Source organism: Colletotrichum tamarilloi (genome assembly GCF_030869305.1).
Source record: "Colletotrichum tamarilloi strain Tom-12 chromosome Unknown Scaffold_3.1, whole genome shotgun sequence".
NCBI classification, from domain to species: Eukaryota; Fungi; Ascomycota; class Sordariomycetes; order Glomerellales; family Glomerellaceae; genus Colletotrichum; species Colletotrichum tamarilloi.
In genome coordinates, this window is record NW_026849386.1 from 1,133,974 (window position 1) to 1,155,407 (window position 21,434).

Consider the following 21,434-nt stretch of genomic DNA (forward strand, 5'->3'; position numbering starts at 1 on the left):
CAAGTACCTTACCTCACCTTCCGCAATCATGACGCCTTCGGTGGATGCATCGCTCTCTCTGGTTCAGGGGCCTGCCTCGCCGCCTCTTATCCTTAAGCCGCTTGGTTCAATCATTGAAGAACAGTCGAAAAAGTATGGGGACCGCCCTGCCGTCATTGTCCCGTGGCAGTCTACACGGCTCACTTATCGGGAGCTCGCAGACCGCAGCAAAGTTATAGCTAAAGCAATCCTTGAGGTTGGACTCCATCACGGAGACCGTGTGGGAATCATTGCGGGGAATTGCTATCAGTACATTGAGCTTTTTCTTGGGGCTGCTCGCATTGGATGCCCCTACGTAGTTTTCAACAATACGTACTCGCCCGACGAGTTGAAAAATGCCGTGTTAGCCAGTGGTAAGCAAACCATGGTGATTATCTCAAAACTGGTTCCTCTACTAATTCTTCACAATGCCAAAGGCTGCAAACTCCTTTTGATGTCGCCTCAAATAGGGACAAAGTCGCTGTCGCCGCACCTAGAAAGTCTCTTGAGTCTTGACAAAGGACAGTCTCCGCTCAAACAAATTGTCTACTTGCAAAAGTTCGAACAAGCTCCTCAGGGTAGCATGCTTGAATCTTACAGTTTCTTCTTCAACCGCGGACAGTCAATTTTCATGAACGACTCCGTCTTGAGACGAGCAGCACGCAAGGTTCGCCCTTCGGATGTACTGAACCTCCAGTTTACTTCCGGTGAGTTTAGCTACCATCTAGATTCCATCCCGTGCTCAACATCCTCTAGGAACCACGGGTCGCCCGAAGGCCGCTACTCTAACTCATATGTAAGATACCGCGCCAAGCCCTGAGTGAGAAATACCAAGCTAATGAACTGTCTAGCAACTTGATGAATGATGCTCAATTTGTGGGGGACGCCATGCGACTGACCGAGGCAGACGTTGTGTGCTGCCCCCCACCTCTGTTCCACTGCTTCGGGCTCATCATGGGGTTCCTTGCTTCATTCTGCCACGGCAGTTCCATCGTGTTTCCCTCTGATAATTTCAATGCAGAGGCAACACTATCCGCTGTGTTGAACGAGAAGGCGACGGCCCTTCTTGGAGTTCCAAGCATGTTTCTTGCCGAGTTGGAGGCGCTCCAGCAGTCAGGCTCTGCAATCAACACCCTGCGGACAGGTCTCATCGCAGGCTCTCCTGTGCCAGCCGCATTGATGACCGATATTCGCGAGAGGATGCACGTCGAGGGCATTCTGATCGCTTATGGGATGACAGAGACCAGCCCAGTTACATTTATCACGTCCCTTGAGGATGCTCATGAGAAGAGAAATGCGTCCGTGGGCAAGGCCCTTCCACATACTGCGGCCAAAGTGGTAGATGCTCAAGGAGCCATTGTGCCACATGGAACTCGAGGAGAACTATGCACCAGTGGTTTCGCATTGCAGAAGGGTTACTGGAAAGATCGAGAAAAGACGAAAGAAGTGATGAAGGTCGACGACAATGGAGTGGTTTGGATGCACACAGGCGACGAGGGCTTGATCGACGCTGATGGCTATGCTCACATCACAGGACGCATCAAGGACTTGATTATTCGTGGTAAGTTTCAAATTTGAGTTCCGAAGACTTCAACTAAACATCTGGCAGGTGGCGAGAACATCTCTCCGACTGAGATCGAGAATCGATTGCTCAGCCACCCCGCTATTTCAGAGGCTTGTGTCGTTGGCCTCCAGGACAAAAGATATGGCGAGGTGGTCGCGAGCTTTCTGCAGACGGCGAACGGCACTGTGAAGCTGACTGATTCGGAAGTCAAGGCTTGGGTTACGGAGAAGTTGGGACGGCACAAGGCCCCTGAGCATGTGTTTTGGATTGGTCACCCTGATGTTGGAACCAGTCTGCCTAAGACTGGGAGTGGAAAGTATCAGAAGCATCTCATACGAGATTTGGGAGACGCGCTGCTCAACAAGTCAGCAAGGAAGGCAAAGTTGTAGAATTAGCTTCTTTTACCGTTGTTTCATTTCGCTTCAGACTTGCAAAATACTGCACACTACTTGCTGCATTTTGGGTGTCCACAAACGAGCGAACCTGGTGTGTATGTTTGATTTAATCTCAATGAATGCAATCACGCCCCTTGCTGTTTTAGTAAAGAAACATCGCTCAATTGACCAAGTTGTCATTGCATCATCAATGTAGAATCAAGCATGGCGCTCACTGTTTCATTCACAGTATCATTCCAAGTCGGCGATTGCACACGCTAGAGCAATGCAACACAGTGAGACATAAACTGCCTGCTCATGTTTCTATTGACTGGAACGCTTAGTCTGCCAGAGTTACAGTATCAAATCGTCTCGAAAACCCAGAGGACTTTGCTGTGGTAAGTTCTGCCGCTTTGCCACCTTCAACAGGTTGAAGTTCCGAGGAGCCGGGTGCCAGGGCCCACACAGTGTACTGTTGTCCGGACCGCTTCCCGGCGCTAATATTGCAGCTTTCCCGAGCATACCCGTCGGCAAGGGCATCTATGCCGTGTCACAGACACTATCCGGAGCGCGGTTCACTGTTCCCGAGATCCGAAAGCTCTATGAGGTTGGCCAATCCCATTATCAAAAATGGACTTTGAAGCTCCTAGAATAGCTTAATCAACCAAAGTCACTGTTACATGTATTAAGTCTCGAGGAACGGGCTTGAGGGAGTCTTCCTATTTCCAAAATCCTACATCATCCCCGTCACAATGGCAGCTATCCAGCAAACTGATGGTTTAACGGGAGCACGAACTTCCAGCAAAGAGCTTTTTGTGGCCGATGTTCCGCTCGGCGAAGACGGACACCCTCGAATTCGAAAACTGTTGATCGCGAACAGGGGCGAGATTGCCTGTCGAATAATTGCTACTTGCAAGAAAGTCAATGTAGCATCAGTAGCGGTTTATACTCAAGAGTAAGTTCCAACCAAATTACAACACGAGAAAATTAGAGTTATCTTGATGCACGGTTTGTTGACTTTCCTTGCAGAGATGCTGTTTCACGGCATGTTCAGGATGCGGACGAGTCCATCTGCATTGGTTCTATGGAGAAGAACGAGAGAAATCCGTTTCTCGACATTGATCTCCTGGTAAAAACTGCAAAAAATGTACACGCCGACGCAATTCATCCAGGATATGGCTACTTGAGCGAGAACGCAAACTTTGCTGACAGTGTACGCCACGCTGGACTCATTTTCGTCGGCCCTCCAGCCAAAGCCATGTCCACACTAGGCGACAAGCGCTCTTCCAAAGACTATCTCCGGCAGAATGCTCCCGATGTTCCATTGATCCCAGGATTTACTGGCACCAGTCTTGAAGCTGAAGACCTGCAAAGAGCAGCTGTCGACATCGGTTTTCCCGTGATGCTGAAAGCTTCCGCAGGCGGCGGAGGCAAGGGTATGAGAGTTGTGCACGAACCATCGCAGCTGATGACGGAGCTGAGTAGAGCACAGTCAGAAGCTCAACGCTCATTTGGTTCAGGAGACTGCATTCTGGAAAAGTTCATTGAGAACAGTAAGCACATTGAGATCCAAGTGGTTGGTGACCAGTATGGTCAAGTAGTGTCGTTCTTTGAGCGAGATTGCTCGATCCAGCGTCGCAACCAGAAGGTGATCGAAGAAACACCGTGCCCTTTTCTCGATGACGACACCAGGCAGAAAATGAGCGAGACAGCCGTCCGAATCGTCAAGTTGATAGGCTACGAAGGAGCCGGGACCGTGGAGTTCGTCTTCGACACATCGACGAGAAAGTTCTATTTTCTTGAGGTTAACACGCGACTGCAAGTCGAACATCCAATTACGGAGGAAGTCGTCGGAGTTGATCTTGTCGCTTTGCAACTGTTTGTTGCGGCCAAAGGTCGTCTCTCAGAGCTCCCTCAGCTGTCAAATCTTACACAGACCGGGCATGCAATTGAGTGTCGGCTTTGTGCAGAGGACCCCCAGCGAGACTTCCTTCCCAGCCATGACAAGATCTTGTTATGGAAGCCTGCATCTCCAGGAAGAAGCCCGGGCTCGGTTATTCGTTATGAGACAGCGATTCAAAGTGGAACATCAGTTTCGATCTACTTTGACTCGATGATCTGCAAGATTGTTGTCTGGGCACCGACAAGATCTGCGGCGATCAACATACTTGCCAGAGAGCTGGCAAACACTCCGTGCATTGGAATTAGGACAAACCAGTTATTCCTTCAAAGCTGTTTGTTGCACCCAGCCTTCCAGGACTTTGGCTACAAGACATCATTCATTCCAAACAATATCGACGACTTGCTTCGAAGTCCATACACGCCGGCCTTGCCAGCCCATATTTCACTGATTCCTAGTATCTTTCTGCAACATTTGCAGAAGGACGAACCCCGGGAAGTTGGTGGTCGTCGTCACTTCCGGACAGTCCGCCGTCAGTTCCACAACCAAAAGTTTGACCCGTTCCACCAAAGCTGCGAGATCATCTCCCTTAGAGACTCAAAATCCGCCTCTGGAGGTATTACTAGGTGCGAGGCCTGTCTTCCCAAACCTAGCTCCAGCAACGCCGACAACGAGTGGGATGTCTGTCTCTACCCTGTGACACACCACAGCCTTGATGAGAAGGATTCTTCATCCAAAGAGGGGGTAGAACTACCACCGGCGTCGAATTTGACTGCCACTTACACTGCCACAAGTCAAGCCATTCGGACAGGGGAGGCATGGTCGGGGCCTATTTTCAACATCAGAAACGTCGAGCTGAAGCCATTATCTGGCGAGCGGTCGCTAGTCTCGAAGACGAGCTCTTTGTCATCACCAACATCCATGAGTATGTCGGTGAATGGCCACCAGATTCGCGCATACCTTGCCATCCCAAATATTGGTGAAGGTCGTCAAAGTCTGCCACTCAATGAAACTGTCAGGGTATTCTGTCATTTACAGCAGCTTGGGGAGTGGAAGGAGTTCCGCAAAGATACTTTGCTCTCGTTCTATACCAATTTGAGAAAGGAAGCGCTTTCCAACAGTGACCAGCAAAGCGAGGTCAAAGCCCCAATGCCTTGCAAAGTGCTGTCGATTGCCAAGTCCGTTGGCGGGGAGGTCAATAAGGGTGAATGTGTCATGGTGATCGAAAGCATGAAAATGGAGATCAACATCATCGTAGGTGTTTCTGGAATATTTCATACAAAGTGGAGGAGTGGTGATGCGGTGGATGAAGGCGTTGTACTTTGTTCAGTTGAGTAGTCTTGCTTGCCATAATTTCATTAGTTCAACCATCAATTTTTAGTTTACTTTTAATGCTTTGCCAAAGTATGGTTTCAATTAAGGTCTACATCCGAAGTCGTTTGATGCCTGTATGTCTGCATCATGCCAGAAATGACAACTTGAAGCAGAGCACATGCTTCTCCGAGAGCTTCATTCTTATTACACAGTATGGTTCATCTCAGATACTCCATCGTCATCCGGTTATCAACTGCTTCGTTCTCCGAAACAGAGTGAACAACCCTCAAAATAGCGCCAAAGGATTTGTAGCATTAGGCGGCATCGCCGTTGCAACATCCCAGTGCTCAACAATGCAGCTTCCTTGGAACCTGAAAATATCCACCACCGCAGTCAGCGGCAAGCCGGGAATCTCCATTTTGGTATGAACCCATCCAATGTTGTTGCTAAACGAGTGCCGCAGGATTGTGAAGTTCGCAGCGTCGAAGATTGGGCCAACATAGTCGATGGCGTTTTGGCGTCCGCTGAGAGCGTTGGGGTTGTGCTGGGTGTAGTTTACGGACATGTTGGCTAAAATTGCCGCCTTTGCATCTTTTTGGACGAAGAATCTCTGGATGAACGTCTCGAAAATCTGCTGCTGCCGCCAACTGGGTGTCGCTTGGCTCGCTGATGTGGAGCAGCTGATAGCTTCGGGGTTCTCATGATGAGGTAATGAAGAAGAAGTACTAAGCGAAGCCACAGTTCCTGCAAGAAGAACCAGGTTATTCAAGATCATGGTTTAAAGATAGCTGCGGAACCTGAGCAATGGTGAAAAGCGAAAGTTACTGTGCTAGTTGCAAGCTAGCAAAGTAGAGTTGAACAGTTGGAATGTTTCAGTGCAATTTATGGCATTCGATTTTCTCTGTCTGTTAGGTATGTTAGAAATTACTCTTGAGACTAGGTTTTGTTTCGATTACTTTCGGAGTCATGCTCTTTCCTTATAAACCACGTCAAATTAGTTAAGGCTGAAACCCCAATCCTCCGCCTCCGTTCGATTACTAAAACGTTTTCCAGGCGTGGTGGTTCTGACCAAAATCCCTATTTCCCATGCTTGTTAATCAAGCCAGTGTTCAGGAAGTGCAACAATCCGGCCGAGTATCGCGGACGAAGTTTAGTAATCGAAGTTGCTCCTACGGCAGAACTCAACCCCGTTCCATAGCTTTCTAAGCCGACTAGAATTCTCTATATATCACGGTGCTCAAAAGTTTATTAATACAGACACTCTCACTGCTACTTCGACTGAGACGTTTTGGTCGCTTATGATTTACGCTAAATCTTTCTACGCGGAAAGAACTGTGAGCACGGACACACTTCAACACGATCCTCATGTCTTCATACTTGGTAACCGGAGCCTCCAGAGGGCTTGGAGTAAGTCCATTGCATTCAACGTCGCCAAATAGAATGCTGATTTGGACAAGTTTGAATTTCTTCGGCAACTGTCTGCCGATGCAAACAACATCGTCATTGGGGTTGTCCGAAATGCCGAGGCTACTAAGCAGAAGGTGGACGCCGAGCTGCAGCGTAAGAACATCCACGTCCTACAAGCTGACCTTGATGACTTCGATGCGATAAAGGTAAGCACCTAGCATAAAATTGAGGATCTTCACTAAGACCAAATCTCAGACAGCCGTGAATGCTGCATCGGAAATCACGGGTGGAAGCATCGACTATGTCATTGCAAATGCGGCTTTCATCTCAACCTGGTCATCTTACGATGGCATTAGCGTTCTGTGAGTCTATTAAACTCCACGGAATCTCATAGAAGGCATTGTCGACACATCCATACCAAGGGGCTGACAAAGTAAATAAAAGGGGAGAGAAACCGAAGCGGCTAGAACAGGACTTATTCGACTCGTTCCGTACGAACGTCGTCGGCAATGTTCATCTCTTCAATCTCGCCCTACCACTCATCCAGAGAGGTCTTGCAAAGAAGGTGATCACAGTCTCATCCGGTATGGCTGACTTGGACTTCATATCCAAGTCCGGCATCGAGGTCGGAGCCCCTTACTCGATCAGCAAAGCAGCACTGAATACAGCTGTGGCCAAATTCAGTGCGGAACACTCCCATCAAGGCATTCTATTCTTCAGCATTTCGCCCGGAGTGATCGATACGGGGCTGTATGACAACGGTAAGAACTACAATCTGTCCTCGTTCTAATTGCGTCTAAGTTCTAACATCTTGCCAGCTACAGAGGAAGAAAAGCAGAAGGGAATGGCCATGCTTGGCAAGATGGCGAAGTACGCACCACATTTCGCCGGCCCGACTACCACAGAGTCTTCGGTGAAGGACATGCTGTCAGTCATATACAAAGCCAGCATTGAGACTGGATTTGGAGGGTCGTTCGTATCCCACCACGGAAATAAAGAATGGATTTGATGAAGACATGGCAACCGTACCTCGGCGAGGCCGATCAGACGGATATCTGCGGGTTTTCGTGTTGAATCGGTGAGCTATCACTTTGCAGTCGCCTCTCAGAAACGACACGGATGACTGCTTTGCCCGACTACTCCTAGGCGCCCTCTCACTCACGGTCGAGTTCGGTGAGCAATCCGAAGAATGACTAACGTGCGGTATTTAACAAATACAAAAAGACCATAGTCTTGTCTGAAAAAGCTCAAGACAGCTCATGTGGTACCATTGCGTGTGTATGTCTCATATGACCGTGCTTCGTTGCTCAAGTGTGACAGATTGCCACGGCACAGCCTCACGAGGCACCTTTTGAACTCAGCAAATGGCTCAAGCATGGGCCACTCGGGTATTTGCATTGAGGCCAATGTGGATGATTTATTGGAAACGATCCTATGCTCGTCTCTGAGGTCAGCAAAAACGTAGATTTTGAGCCTCACTCTCGTCGTACTAGCAGCCTGGCTTCATCGGTCTGATTCACAACTGGTGTGACGCAAGTTAATGAACAGTGCCAAGTCAACCATGATATAAATTCAAGGTCATCTTCTCAAGTAGTTGAGCCATAATCTAATTCTCATACAGCTTCTTCAACTACCAAATATACGTCGGTGAGAACGTGTCGATGGCGACATCTGCAAGCGACAATCGCGACTTGAACAAACAAGTCTCCACATCAACTAGACTCGAGCAATGGACTACAGCCAGCGACGGACTTACCGAGACCCATCACCATGCGCTCCGCTTAGCCCTCAAAGGCCGGGCCTATCTAAGCAACGATTCCAGGATGAAGATATTTGCGAGGCCCAACAAGACAGCCAAAACACGTAGATCCGTACTTTTCCTATGGATTTGGGAGATTCTATCTCTCGTTCTTGCCACATGTCTCTTGGCCGTGACAATCACGGTTATCCTCGGCCAAGATGATCACCCCCTGAGAGACTGGCCCTTGGACCGGATCATAACTCTGAATTCTCTTGTCAACTTACTCTCCACCATATTTCGAGGGATCTTAGTATCTATTGCAACCGAGCTCATCGCACAGGCGAAGTGGACGTGGTTCTGGTGCGACAAATTTTCTCAACGCCGAATGGGAAACCTGCAGCATTTCGATGATGGTACTCGTGGCGTCTGGGGGGCGCTGAAGTTGATGAGAATTGTCACTTGGCGCAGCCCATCGATTCTCGTCGCTGTGGTTGTCCTCGTATCGTCCTTTGCTGTTGGGCCCTTCGTTCAGCAATCTATCGGGCACGTCGACAAGAACGAAACTCTTGGCCCTGGCACTGGAATGATCCCGGTGACGCGACATGTTGACGGCCTGAACATCAGAACACTTATCGGTGACAACGAAGGCATGGCTTTGAGGTCAGACATCAAGGGTGCAATTCAGACTCTCGCCTTGAGCCGCAACGGTTCTGATTCGGTTGTTGTGCCGACCTGTCCAACAGGAAACTGCACTTTCATCGGTCTTGGCTCAAACACCTCCGTCAAAGCTGGGTTGAACGTTACTCATGCTTCCGCCGGCATTTGCAATATCTGCACTGATATTAGAGAAATGATCGATCATCGGGGCTTGATCGACAATCTTCAGGCCATTAATCACAGCTTGGCAAACGGAATTTCAATCATCAACACGGATAGAGAAGGAGGGATGAGGGTTATATCAGGCGATCTATCGTGGACCAATGGTACCATACCGCTAGAGGCGCTCGAACGGGCTTCGGTCTCATTTGCGAATGTCACTGTCTTGACAAGCACGGCCCTTGACGGCAACATCAACGTACACAAACCCAAACACGCCATAGCCATCACTTGCTCGCTTTACCCTTGTATTCGGACATACTCGGCAATCATTAGTCGAGGAGTCCTATCCGAGACTCCCATTACGGAGACCCCAATGAGTTACGATATTCGCGATAAGAAGTCTACAGGGCCCAAACAAGCTTGGGATCTATCTGCAGTACAGCTGCCTTGCCTCATCAAAGGGAAGGTATATACCGAAGGAAACCTCTCACAAGGCGCAGACCCCTCCATGGTACGACACGTAAACGCGGGGAAAACTTCAGAGATTGGCTCTGCGTTTCAGGCTCCCGAAGAGTGTATCTACCGCATTGACAACAATTTCAAGCTTCTGATGTCACAGTTTTTCTCAGAAGAATTCTTCAATGGCACTTGCAGTTGGGTCTCCACACAGCCCAACTCGATCAACTGTGGGAGTGCCATCTGGCTTTCAAGGCTCTGGTCCCATGGAGAATCAACACCTGCCAGCCTAAAGCAACTCTTCACGGACTTTGCGACTGCCTTGACCAACCAAATGAGATTAGGTATGGGAAGAGAAGACAACACCACATCGGTAGTCAACGGCGAATCACTTCAACTCGTCACTTTTATAGCCGTCAAACCATATTGGCTCATCTTCCCTGCGATACTACTCATCATAGAAATAATGGCCCTTTCATGGATGATAAGTCTGACAGTTGTCTACCGAGACGAATTGGCTGTATGGAAGGGCAGTATACTACCTCTTCTGTTCTATAGAGACTCCTTTTGGGGAAATGCCGATCGAGATAGCGCCTCGAAGAGGCTCTTAACAACAGAGGAGATGGAGGAACAGGCGGATCAGATCAGAGCCAACTTCTCGCGGAATATTTGGAAGAAGTGATATTCTCGACATTCACTACTATGCTTCTTCGACGCGAACCTAAAGTCAATGAGCAATTGATAACGATGACGAGCAATATGGAGCATGTGCGTTCGAATTTTGATCTTCTGTTCATAATTCTAATCAACCAAGCGTAGAACAATACAATTTGAATGTTTGTGTATACCATGCTAAGTCACCATCTATGAACGATTGACATCAATGGTCTTGAGTTGATTTCAGTCACCTTCTATGGAGTGTGTGCGGTCACACTGTACTTTCGTGCACCTGATGATATCGTAACCTAGATAACCCAAGATGAATGATAAATGTGGACTTTATGAGAGAGATCCCAATACGGACATCTCAAAGGTCAGGCACATGTTTCATTTCTGTCGAAGGCGCACGCGAACTGGCATGCCTTCTTTGGGATGCCCGATGCCGTCTCCAGCCACATATAGCCTTTGTCCCCGGACCATATCTTTCTTGGCTTTAGGCCCTCTGCGCAACATAAAATAATTAGCACAGTATGGCGATGAGGAGATTATTGTGGCTAGTATATAGCCAAACTTACTGGAGAGCATCCCACTCATCCCAGGCCTCTTCAACATCGTACTTCCTCATGATCAAGGCTGCGACCAGCTTGATCTCAACCAGAGCAATCTCTTGACCGATGCAATCCCGAGGACCGCGGGCAAATGCCCTCCAGGCATCCTTCACGGGATGAAGCGGGTCTTCGGCAGGAACAAGCCTGCGGTCCGGAATGAACTGATCAACGTGCGGCCATAGGGACGGGTCATGCTGCATACCCGGGCCGCCATCCCACACAAGAAACCCTTCGGTGGGATACTGCAGACCAGTAGTAGCATCACTGAGCTAAAATCCCGGCTCTCCTCCTCGCATGGTGGAGGCAAGTTGATACAGGCGGAGAGTCTCCTTGATCACGGCGTGTGTATACCGAAGGGAGCCGAGGAGCTGAGGTGACTTGCTCAGAATGTCAGCAGCTTGGTCGGGACCCAGACCCAGTACCTCGTCGTGTTCGGTGCGGACCTTGGCCATGCAGTCTGGGTTGTCCTGGAGAACCTTGAACATGAAGCACAGTGCACTGGCAGTTGTCTCATGGCCCGCAACAAGGAAGGTCTTCAGATTGCCCAAGATGGTGTCCATCATAAGTGGATCGGTAGTTGGGTAAATCGGGCGCCCACCTGCCTCTTCTGCTAAATGCATCAAAGCGAGATTGAGCACCGTCTTCTTCTTGGATGGTTTGAGACCGGCCTCCAGAGATCGTACAATATTGGGTTGAAGCTGGTGTTGGACAATGCGATTGTTACGATCCACGGCTTTGTTCTGCCATGGGAACAAGTAGCCGAAACTGAAGGCCTGTCTTATGCCCATGAGCCTCAACTGGTCAGCAAGTGCCACTCTGAGAGGGCCAGCAGTCGTATTTGTCTGCTCGTGGAGACGCTCATCCCTGGTAAGTATCCATCAGTCCTGACGATCCTCAAACAAGACGAATTAGCTCACTTACAAGACTGCACGGACAATGATGTCAAAAGTGAGAGCCGTCGTCATGTTGCGGAGCTGAAACATGCGACCCCACGATCCATTAGAGCCGGCTTTTTGTTGCAAGTTATCCGCAAAGTCCTTAATCTCTTCGATAAGATCAGGAACCATTGACGAAACATTTCTCGAGCTGAAGCCGGGGTTGAACCAGCCTCGCCATTTCTTCCACTCATCGCCTTGGAGGGTAGCGATGTCTAAACCCTTGGTCAGCGGGTTCATGAAGTCGAGGGAGATTTGATGCTTGTCAAGGTTCTTCGTCTGGGTGAACTGTGCCGCAACGGTGTTTTTGTACGCAGCCACGATGGGTGCCTTCAACACAGGCCAGAGATCCAGATAAATGACTGGAGGGCAGTGGTCTATTTCCGGAATGTATCTCTGGTAGTTATTGATGATCCATGGGTGGAAGTTACCAATATTGATGTCTCCTGGATACTCTTTGCGAAACTCAAACATGATGGGAAGATGGCCCATGATCCAAGAGTGAGGCAGCATTGGCTATGTGCGACGGTCAGCTTGATTGATTGGATCCGTAAATGTGGTGCACGTACGATCCCCAACGCTTTCACTTCTTTGAACTTTTTTCTGATAGTATGAGCCTTCCAGCCAATTTTCATAAGTCCAATCGCTGATAAAACGAGGGCAAGCTTGAAGAGCAGCGACAAGAGCGCCGCCGACGACCATATCGTCGTGAATCCCATCTTTGATTTGAGTCGAAATGAACAAAGTGCTTTGTAGAAAGGCTTAAGTGGGTAGTTTAGTTCATCTGACAATGATCAGTAATAGTCTATCCCCCCTTCGTGCAGAACCTGAGCGTGGAGTATATATATATGCCTTCTTTCTTGGTACTTAATACCGAGCGCCTCCTGCCTCACGGGGCGTCCCAAAAGGGCAACATGTTTATATGCCCATTTGGGATCACGCCGTAAATCCAGGCGTTTGGAGATTGGTTCGTTCGATGGAGGTATCGAGTCAGGTTCTCCCTGTGCCGTTCTTTATAGTTTTTGCCCATGCTTCGAAGCCGCCAATTGTGGGGAGTATAGCTGGAGATCAACAGTCAGTGCTTGCAGATTATCTTCTTCGACGTTCCGAATCAGATATCGAACAAACGGCATCTTCTGTTCTAAATTATCATGTAACCATGGTAACGAAAATACAATTGGCCTGGCGAGCTAGGTTCTATGCCTTCCGGCGCTGACTGATATGTTGGCTTACCTCATCGTCCGCAACATCAACTGTCAGTATGATACGATGTTTCGTTCATCGATAAAGCTTCTGCAATCATGAACCTTATACCCTGCGGCAGTCTAGTTGCCGCACTTGAATCCTCAGACTTCTTTCAATGAGCTTTCAAAATGGTATACTGCATCATGTCCAAAATTCTTAGAATTGATCAACCTGATGACTCAATGTTGGAAGTTGCAACTTTGAACCATGAATAGGGCCATCATTTTAATTACATCTACCATCCAACATATTATTCATAGAATGAAAGGCAAACCTGTCTATCGCTGTGCGAAAGTGGGTGTCTCCAAAACCAGCATTTTCAGCCCATCGTGTTTGCCAGAACAGCAGCTTGCTTTATGCCCATCGACTTTCTGATACCTACTAGTTGCTCGACTGCCCAAGATCGTACATTTGGTACATTTAGTTCTTCTTGAGAGACGATGTGCAACGGCCAGATCATGGAAGGTGCTCCTAGGATATTCGTTAGCTTCATTTCCATAATGCAGGGATTTTCGATATGATGTTGGTACTGACGTGGGGTACCAGATAGACTAGGTGTAGATATACATATATCGGCAGAAAGACTTTGGATAACCGAGATGCTGTGGAACCGCATCATCTCTTTGAGTTCGTTGTTCTCGAAGCTCTGTTTGTCGACATGGTTGAGAATAATACGGTTTGTCACTATCGTCAACGACCGCCAGTTGTTCCAGACTTGTGCTCCCCAAACACTGTTATACACATGTTCTCTCCCGTTGAAGTTAGATTCTTTCTTGGATGCATCTGCTTCAATCTCGTGAAACTTCCGATCAGATTGCGAGGATTTTGACGCCCAGGCGTTGAGATCACTGTCAATGTCCACCGCTATCCGGTAGATTGCGTTGGCGTCTGTTATTTGTTGTGTGTTCATGGCTGCGGAAAGGTTGACGAGCCTAAAGCCTAGTACTGCTAAGGACCCTGGACGTAGACTATTGTACTGTGTTCCTCGGCGGCTGGCTTCGAATTGCATGGTTATCTCCACAAGGGCAGGGGGTACGGGAACACCTCGATGCATACAGGCTTGGAGCTGCGGGGAACCGGCTCAGTAGGGTCCGCTCAATGACTTTACGTTTGGACTTACAATTTGCTGTCTGAATTGTATGTAGAGCTGTATTCCAAGCTCTCTTGTGAATTGGCCCTTGCCGCGAAGGTGCAATAGGGCTGTTGCGCCCTCAATATGCGCCGTCCACGCATGGCTATCATTCCAGCTTTCGAACACTATCGTCTGCTCAAGTTAGTCGTGGCTATTGAAGGAGAAGGGGTTACAACCGTACAACAAATAGCCCAAGGAGAAGAATTGCCATGAGAGTTGTATCTGCTGTGGCTTGATCAGGGTCATACAGAGCTACATTAGTAGCTTTTAGTGCTTGTCCATACCGCTCCTTGGCCCGCAGCACTATTTTGGGGGCATTAGAGATATTTGAGATAGCAGCCATGCCGACTGCTTGGATGCTATGTCGGACTAGGTTGCCAGGAGATTCTTCGTGATATGTCTTGGCAAGCCATGATTGGTACGAGTCACAGAACGGTGGTCCAGTAGTGGTGTAGTGGGTGAAGAAAAAGGTGGCCGCCCTATCTTCAATGTTGAGGCACAACGCGTAGTTGATTGGCAGATTCCTCGGCTTTGACGAGCTGCCAGCTTCATTTCCAATCTTCTTCCTGATTCGTTGGCGCTCGTCCCGAAAGACAAGGTCTGTCAAGTTCCGATAGCCGGGACAAGGCTTCTGTCCTTTCTCGCACTTGAGACATCCCGGTTTGCGTTGATCGCACTTTTTCCAAAGCATGTTAGAAGTAGAACTTACAAGCACAGGGAGGAGGTCATCGGGTTTCAAAAACACGTGCCTTGACTTTGCGTTGACGGCATCGCTGGCAACCCTTACTCAGCGCGCCATAGTAAACCATGCTGCGGTGAAGGACTTCGGCTCAAGAAGACAACTCCGGGTCCGGCTCCCGAGTCTAAGGTAAGGTAAGATGAGAGGGCCTCCAGGCATGCAAACACCCTTGTGTCAGCTTCGTCAACTACCAACGAAAAGAGCGTTCCAGCCGAGGGGGTTGACTGAACTAAATGTCAGAAATTCCGCCGACGGTTGCTGTCAGGCTCGATTTTCAAGGGGATCGGACACGGACACGGGATTCTGAAGGATTCGAGACGGCTTACAAGCCACCAAAAGGTCATCGACCGGCAGCGGGTCGGCGGGGACAGCATCAGCTTCGCAGTCGTCGCCCTGATCGGGATTAGTGTAAGGTCTTTTGGGGTCGTTGATTGGCTCTGCTGTACTTGGTTATCCCTCTTTGGAAAGATGTTGGTGGGCCGTTCTCGGTAGCCTTTCGCCAATCATGGCAGACTTTGGTGCTCGTTCGTCAAACGCCCTCCTCAGATGTTGAGTTCGGCTTGAGCGCATGTGAGTTATAAAGATCAGGCTGGCCACATCAAATTTCCGCTGTTTATTTTGTGGAAAACACTGTCATATTATGTAGAAGCATATATAAACGTCTGATTCTATCCCTTTATAATTAATACCAGCTTTGGAGAATTCGCCACCAAAATTTAGAGACAATGGCCGACGTCGCAACCGTCCCAACTCCAGCCCCGGTTGAGAAAACCTTCCGTGCCTACACAAAGGAGCAAGGCGCTACTTACGCCAAAGGCAGGCTGGGCTACGACCAAAGGATCTACAACTACATTTACGACCACCACGTCTCAACAGGCGGCCAAACAGACTCCCTTCTCGACATCGGCTGCGGCCCCGGCACCGTTGCCCGTGAGCTCAGCCCGCGCTTTACACGGACCATCGCCCTGGACCCGAGCGTGGGCATGATCGACGCTGCCCGAGCCCTGGGCGGGGTCACATCGGCCCCGGAGCCGATCCGCTTCGAGGTCTCCACCGCGGAGGAGCTCGGGTCCAACCTCTCCCCGCCCGTCGCCGACGCCAGCGTCGACCTCATCACAGCCGCTACCGCGGCGCACTGGTTCGATATGCCCGGCTTCTGGGCTGCCGCTGCCCGCGTGCTCAAGCCGGGCGGTTCCGTGGCCATCTGGACGAGCAGCTCAAAGTACATTCACCCATCCATGCCCAACGCCGCGAGCATGCAGCAGATCCTACAAGATTTCCGTGACGAGTATATCCAGCCGTACATGACTCCGGGTAACCTCATAGCGGAGAAGATGTACGAGACGCTACCGATGCCATGGGACCTCGAAACGCCGGTGGCGGAATTCGAAGAGAGCGCTTTCCTGCGCAAAGACTGGAATAAGGACGGCACAGTCGGACCGGACGGGGAGTTCTTCTTGGGTCAGCAGAAGCTGGGTCTAGATCACGTCGAAAGATTCCTAGAGACGGTCAGCCCGGTGACGCGGTGGCGTGAGGCGCACCCCGATGATGTCGGAACGGATCGTGATGTAGTCAAGATGGCCGTTGGGAAAATCGCGAGTTTGCTCCACGAAGCGGGGATGGAGCCAGGGAAGGAAATCATCACCACTGGCGTTGCAGGGGCTCTAATTATGGTCAAAAAGAAGGAATAAAGCGGATTTGAGGAGGCGCGTAGAGGGTCCAGTCTCATCCAAGTCCGAGGTTCTGGGCCCGTCTGCGGGGCATGTGAATCATTGGTCAAATCGCGATGCGGCAAGCAGGCCATTCAGCGTTTACGCGGTTTACCTAAACCCCTGGATCGGTGGAGCAAACGGGCTTGTTTTCTCAAATGGGGGGGGGGCCAAACGTTTGGATGACATTTGGTGATGCCAAGTGTTTGCTTGATTGTTTGTTTGCCGAATGATAGACAGCCGGCTCTTTGTTAATTGGCTGATTTGGGACTTGTGCGAGAGTGGATCTCTTTGGCTGCCCGATTTGGACGCTTTCGTGTTGGTTCCAACAAGCAGCATTCCTTCGGACGCTGAACCCGCTTGTACCGCTTCTAGAACTATTTAATCCTTCGACAATCATCCCGGACTTAGTCGGCGAAAGAGGAGTACTTATGCCCCTCCCATCAGGCTGGCGCGCCTCGCAAAAAAACAACAAAAATGTTCTCCAACTTCCTTCCTGCACAAGCGCGCACTTCTCGATCTCAAACTCCACTAGCAATCATGACCCAAAAGCCGAATGTGGGCTCCACCACATCCGCCGCCCGAAGAAGCGTCATGGCGATGGACACTGGCCGGATTGATTGGAAGGAGGCTTTTCTGTTCTTCTACTGGGATGCGAAGAAACTCCGCACTCGCCCCAAGGAGGGCCACATTATCGATAGGTTGATTGTCGAGTTCTTCCAGCAAACGAGGCCGTCCATGGCGGATGAGGGCCCTGTTCTCAATTGGGATATGACCCTATTCAGACTTATGAATGCGCTACGCAGACAGCTCGGTAGGCAGAATTCGGTGTTATTTTCGACATGTACTCCTGCTGACATACGGTAGGTTTTGACACAACATCCGAGGTCACTCCTTCAACATACCTTTTTCTCGGCCAAATCGATCCTCGGGACGCTTGGAACCGACCGCCGTTTGTAGACTGGGTGCGCCTGGAAACTGAAACCCAACTTCTTTTCACCTACGCGAACAACACCATTACCCGCTTCCTCGATCACCTAGTCGTTGAAGCGTACGGGCGACAACACGCGCCATGGACGTTGTACAACCCGTATCTCAAAACTTTTCAAGAGGCCCATGACATTGAAAATTGGAGCGTTCCATTACCATTCGGATATGCTGCTGAGATGCTCTCGCACATCTCATGGCCAGAGGGTCCCCAGATCGCGGAAAGCGCTGGGTTAGTGCATTCCCAGAGCCACGAGATCCGTTTCGGCATCTCCGTCGGACCGACCCACCGCTCAGCCATACTTGCCTTCCCCACTGAAGAGCTAACGAACACACGGATAATGAATTTGACAAAGCGCTACTATACGGCTATGCTCCTCTGGGTGGGTGAGATGATCACGGGAGGGGCTATTGAATCACTCCCCGGCCTGCTGAACGACCAGTTCAAGGGCTGGTTGAAGGCGAATGACGACGAAGACAACGATGAGTCTCTGGCTGTGTCCAAGAGCCTTTGGGAAGCATACAGAAAGGTCGGCTTGCAACCATTGCATGGCGATGTGATCAGTGCCTCTAGCGGTTCATCGGGCCGCCCGTGGACTGATAGAACCTCTGAAAGTTTTGTCGAGGCGAAGAAGCCGGCTAGGAGTAGTTACTTTCAAGCTAATTAGCTGGGACGGTCCGTAATGTACATAATGCAGGTTCTTGTATATAGCTTCAAGCGGTGGCATGAAGAAAGCTCACAGAGGAAGTTGAGAGAAGGCAAGCACTGGAAACAACTACAAAGTAAGCCCTAAAGGACGCCCGTAATTACTCTTAAGAAAATTATTGAATTTTATGCAGATGTCATCGAATTGTGAGTCTCGTTCTCTGCTGTGATTGAATTGAAGCGCAGAACATAGTCTAGTTGGTGTTACCGAGGTTATTTGTACAGATCAATCGATTAGTCGAGACTTGAAAGGAGGTAGTGCGTCATCCAAGATCTCAATATTCTGAGCTAGGGAGTCTCTGCTCCCAGATTTCAGTCACGTATGACAGATTTCAAGTAAACATTCAATGGCCCCTTTTCCCACAGAGTATAAATCTTTTGAGTCTCCATCCAAGCCTTGCTCTCCTCCGCCAGAACAATGTCAAAGTTCCAAAGCAATCTCGCTAGCATGATCCGCATCTCTACGTACGCGAGGCTATAATGTCATATTAGCAGGTAGACAAAGTTGAGGAAAGTCAGGAGGCACTCACTTTCGTCCCAAGCAATTTCGAGGTCCAATGTGGAACGGCTGTAACGCCTCCCTGCGATCAGAAGCATACTCCGGATCACCTAGGAACCTCTCCGGGTGGAAGAGAAATGGGTTCTTGAAGTTGGCCTCGTTATGGTACATGGCCCACTGATGGACAGCAACAGTCGTCTACGAAGGTGAGGGATCTCGCATTAGCTGGGATGCTCCGACAAGAGAACGGAACGAACCCCCGGCCCCCTTCGGCAGAGGACAGCATATAACGAAAAACTCACCTTCTCTGGAAGAAACTCCCCGCGAATCATAGCTCCGCCTTCGGGCACCGTCCTAGGAAGACCAGTCGGCACAGGCGGATACAACCGCAGCGCTTCATCCAGGCACGCGAGCATGTACGTCAGTTTATTCACAGACGTGAGATCGACGTCCAACTCCCTGTCAAACGTCGTTCTGACTTCGTTCACTAGCTTCTGCATCTTTTCGGGGTTCTTCAAGAGGAGATACGTCACCCCAGAAAGCAGCGTCGCCGTAGTCTCGGAGCCCGCAATGATAATGATGCTCGCGTTGCCCTCGAGCTGTTGCAACGAAAGGTCCTGCGTCCATGTTATCATCTGATACAAAATATGATGGGAAAGGAACTAGACTCACCCACTCCTCCCTCTTCTTCAACAGCCCCTCCATCAAGTCCGCCCTCGGCCCTTCCCTCTTCGCTAACGCAATCCTCCTCTTCAACTTATCCATCGTCATAGCCTGATGCTCAAGCCGCCTGTTCCTCATTGCCTTGGTCGACATCACCGCCGTGATGAACCGGCTCAGTACCGAAAAGTGGTTCGCCGTCTGCAGTGCGACGCCCAGCCGGATCATTTGGAAGATCGTCCTCACCCAGGGATGTAGGTCCCCTCCCTCTAAACACCCAAACGGTTCCCCAAAGGCCAGGTCTCCGATGATGTCAAAGGTGCAGTAGTTGTACCAGAGCGTCAGGTTCACCGGCTCCCGGAGATCTGCCGTTCCCTTTTCACCAAGGTCCATCGCGGAAGAATCCCCGTCGCCCTCTTCATCTCGGTACGCCTTCTGAACCGGAACATCTGCTAACTCTCGCAGCTTAGCGATAAAGATGTCAACATACTTCATGATCACTGGCTGCTGATCCCTCAAACTCCGATCGCTGAACCCGTGACTCAAAGTCCTCCTTAGCATAGCGTGTTCCGGGCCTATTGCCGTGATGATATCCCTCGGCAGGTCCGCAATCGGCCTGTAAAACGTCTCCGACTTCTCAAACTCGAGCGGCGCCTGGCCGCCGCTCGCAACGCTCCCGGCACGGTGACCCATGATCTCCTTCCACGCTGCGGGGTCCGCGTACGCTAGCTCATCCGGGGCGATACGCACCACGTCGCCATACTTTCTGTGGAGGTCAAGCATGTCGAAAGAGAGAGTGCCGCACCAGAGTCGGTAGCAAAATGTTGCGCGGGTTGCGCGCATGAGGATTGGGCCGGGAAAGCGGCAGAGGGGGTGGAAGAAGAGGTTGTAGATGATGTACGAGACGATGTAAAATATGGTCTGTCCAGCGTCAGGAAAAGGAACTTGGAGAAAGCTCTTATTCTCGATAGAGTTACAAAGCTTGTCAATAAAAGAGCACAATACTTACGAAGGCGAAGCCAAGGCACGAAGCCTGGATCATGATGTTGATGATGGCCATGCTCCTAAAGCGGCACTTCAAATCAAGTCGGTTCAGGGCGGAAGATAGACACTTAAATTGAGAGCAAATGATCCGGATACTTACGAGACAACCTCAGATATTAAAGCTTCTGGACGAGCAAAACTTCATGTAGACTTTCTCATTCGCAGCGCACCACCCATCCATGAACCCAACCAGCTCAGCCTGGATAAGTTCGTCATGCCGAGTACGAGTCCCTGAACCGAAGCCATCGTGCAACGTTTCAATGGCCGAGAAAATCTTGGTCATAGCTTGAGAAATTATCAGCTTGAGAAATTATCGTGGTCCTGAAGAGCAAATCAGACGAAAAAAGGGGGCACGAACCTTGCCGCAGTCAACGTCGTGAGGGGTTCGGCAAGCGACCACACCTTTGGGACCGGGCAGAGCTGTCTATTCCTGCCGGTTTGTTTCAGACGGTAATCCCGGGTTGACGTTGCCATCGGCTTGTCTCTCCAGTCCGAGATACGAGGGCTGGCGAATCGGTTGCCGTGCCGAACGAATGCGAACACGCAGAGAATCATGTATGTCGTTGACGATGGCCGTTCAGATGCCAAGTACGCTCTCCGCGTCGCCAGCTTCTAGAGCCCAGTCACTTTGCAGTTACGGCGAAAATCATATAAGCGGGACTCACAATCATGGTGGAAGATGAAGGTTAAAGGACTATGGGATAGACCTGAATGGGCCAAAGCCGTTGTGGCGAGGCAGATCACGCAACCTGGAAGGCTCTATGGTCTGCCTTTCCCTCAAATACGTTTGTAATGGGGTACACATATCCCAATAATTCAGCAGATTTTATCTTCGGACAGGCAATCAAGAGAAGCTATGTGACCTGCTCCAAGACCGGCGTACTTTTTGAAAGTCTTTCCAAAGGCTCTGGGTTCGA

General features: G+C 50.0%; 9 protein-coding genes across 9 annotated transcripts; 5 read left to right on the forward strand and 4 right to left on the reverse strand.

Moving 5' to 3' along the window:
- Positions 1–28: 28 nt before the first annotated feature.
- On the forward strand, positions 29–1,971 carry CTAM01_01541 (4-coumarate-CoA ligase; the record flags this gene model as incomplete). The annotated part of the gene is made up of 5 exons (XM_060517583.1): positions 29–392; positions 456–725; positions 775–814; positions 870–1,579; positions 1,628–1,971. The coding sequence occupies 5 exons, from the start codon at positions 29–31 to the stop codon at positions 1,969–1,971; spliced, it is 1,728 nt and encodes a 575-aa protein (XP_060388044.1).
- A 737-nt stretch (positions 1,972–2,708) lies between these two features.
- CTAM01_01542 (carbamoyl-phosphate synthase subunit L) lies at positions 2,709–5,194 on the forward strand (the record flags this gene model as incomplete). The annotated part of the gene is made up of 2 exons (XM_060517584.1): positions 2,709–2,911; positions 2,986–5,194. 2 exons carry the CDS (start codon positions 2,709–2,711, stop codon positions 5,192–5,194), a joined length of 2,412 nt encoding a protein of 803 aa, XP_060388045.1.
- Positions 5,195–5,456: 262 nt separating this feature from the next.
- Positions 5,457–5,945, reverse strand: CTAM01_01543 (uncharacterized protein; the record flags this gene model as incomplete). The annotated part of the gene is made up of 1 exon (XM_060517585.1): positions 5,457–5,945. One exon carries the CDS (start codon positions 5,943–5,945, stop codon positions 5,457–5,459), a length of 489 nt encoding a protein of 162 aa, XP_060388046.1.
- Positions 5,946–6,535: 590 nt separating this feature from the next.
- CTAM01_01544 (short-chain dehydrogenase) lies at positions 6,536–10,275 on the forward strand (the record flags this gene model as incomplete). The annotated part of the gene is made up of 6 exons (XM_060517586.1): positions 6,536–6,577; positions 6,628–6,783; positions 6,833–6,939; positions 7,022–7,338; positions 7,396–7,504; positions 8,199–10,275. The coding sequence occupies 6 exons, from the start codon at positions 6,536–6,538 to the stop codon at positions 10,273–10,275; spliced, it is 2,808 nt and encodes a 935-aa protein (XP_060388047.1).
- A 365-nt stretch (positions 10,276–10,640) lies between these two features.
- Positions 10,641–12,515, reverse strand: CTAM01_01545 (VerA protein; the record flags this gene model as incomplete). Its single annotated transcript, XM_060517587.1, has 5 exons — positions 10,641–10,755; positions 10,829–11,103; positions 11,200–11,725; positions 11,783–12,312; positions 12,366–12,515. 5 exons carry the CDS (start codon positions 12,513–12,515, stop codon positions 10,641–10,643), a joined length of 1,596 nt encoding a protein of 531 aa, XP_060388048.1.
- Positions 12,516–13,360: 845 nt separating this feature from the next.
- CTAM01_01546 (uncharacterized protein) lies at positions 13,361–14,864 on the reverse strand (the record flags this gene model as incomplete). The annotated part of the gene is made up of 3 exons (XM_060517588.1): positions 13,361–14,107; positions 14,162–14,305; positions 14,355–14,864. The coding sequence occupies 3 exons, from the start codon at positions 14,862–14,864 to the stop codon at positions 13,361–13,363; spliced, it is 1,401 nt and encodes a 466-aa protein (XP_060388049.1).
- A 773-nt stretch (positions 14,865–15,637) lies between these two features.
- Positions 15,638–16,603, forward strand: CTAM01_01547 (methyltransferase domain-containing protein; the record flags this gene model as incomplete). The annotated part of the gene is made up of 1 exon (XM_060517589.1): positions 15,638–16,603. The coding sequence occupies one exon, from the start codon at positions 15,638–15,640 to the stop codon at positions 16,601–16,603; it is 966 nt and encodes a 321-aa protein (XP_060388050.1).
- A 558-nt stretch (positions 16,604–17,161) lies between these two features.
- Positions 17,162–18,276, forward strand: CTAM01_01548 (uncharacterized protein; the record flags this gene model as incomplete). Its single annotated transcript, XM_060517590.1, has 2 exons — positions 17,162–17,435; positions 17,489–18,276. 2 exons carry the CDS (start codon positions 17,162–17,164, stop codon positions 18,274–18,276), a joined length of 1,062 nt encoding a protein of 353 aa, XP_060388051.1.
- Positions 18,277–18,626: 350 nt separating this feature from the next.
- On the reverse strand, positions 18,627–20,533 carry CTAM01_01549 (cytochrome P450; the record flags this gene model as incomplete). Its single annotated transcript, XM_060517591.1, has 5 exons — positions 18,627–18,789; positions 18,845–19,011; positions 19,116–19,430; positions 19,486–20,394; positions 20,483–20,533. The coding sequence occupies 5 exons, from the start codon at positions 20,531–20,533 to the stop codon at positions 18,627–18,629; spliced, it is 1,605 nt and encodes a 534-aa protein (XP_060388052.1).
- Between the last annotated feature and the right edge of the window lie 901 nt (positions 20,534–21,434).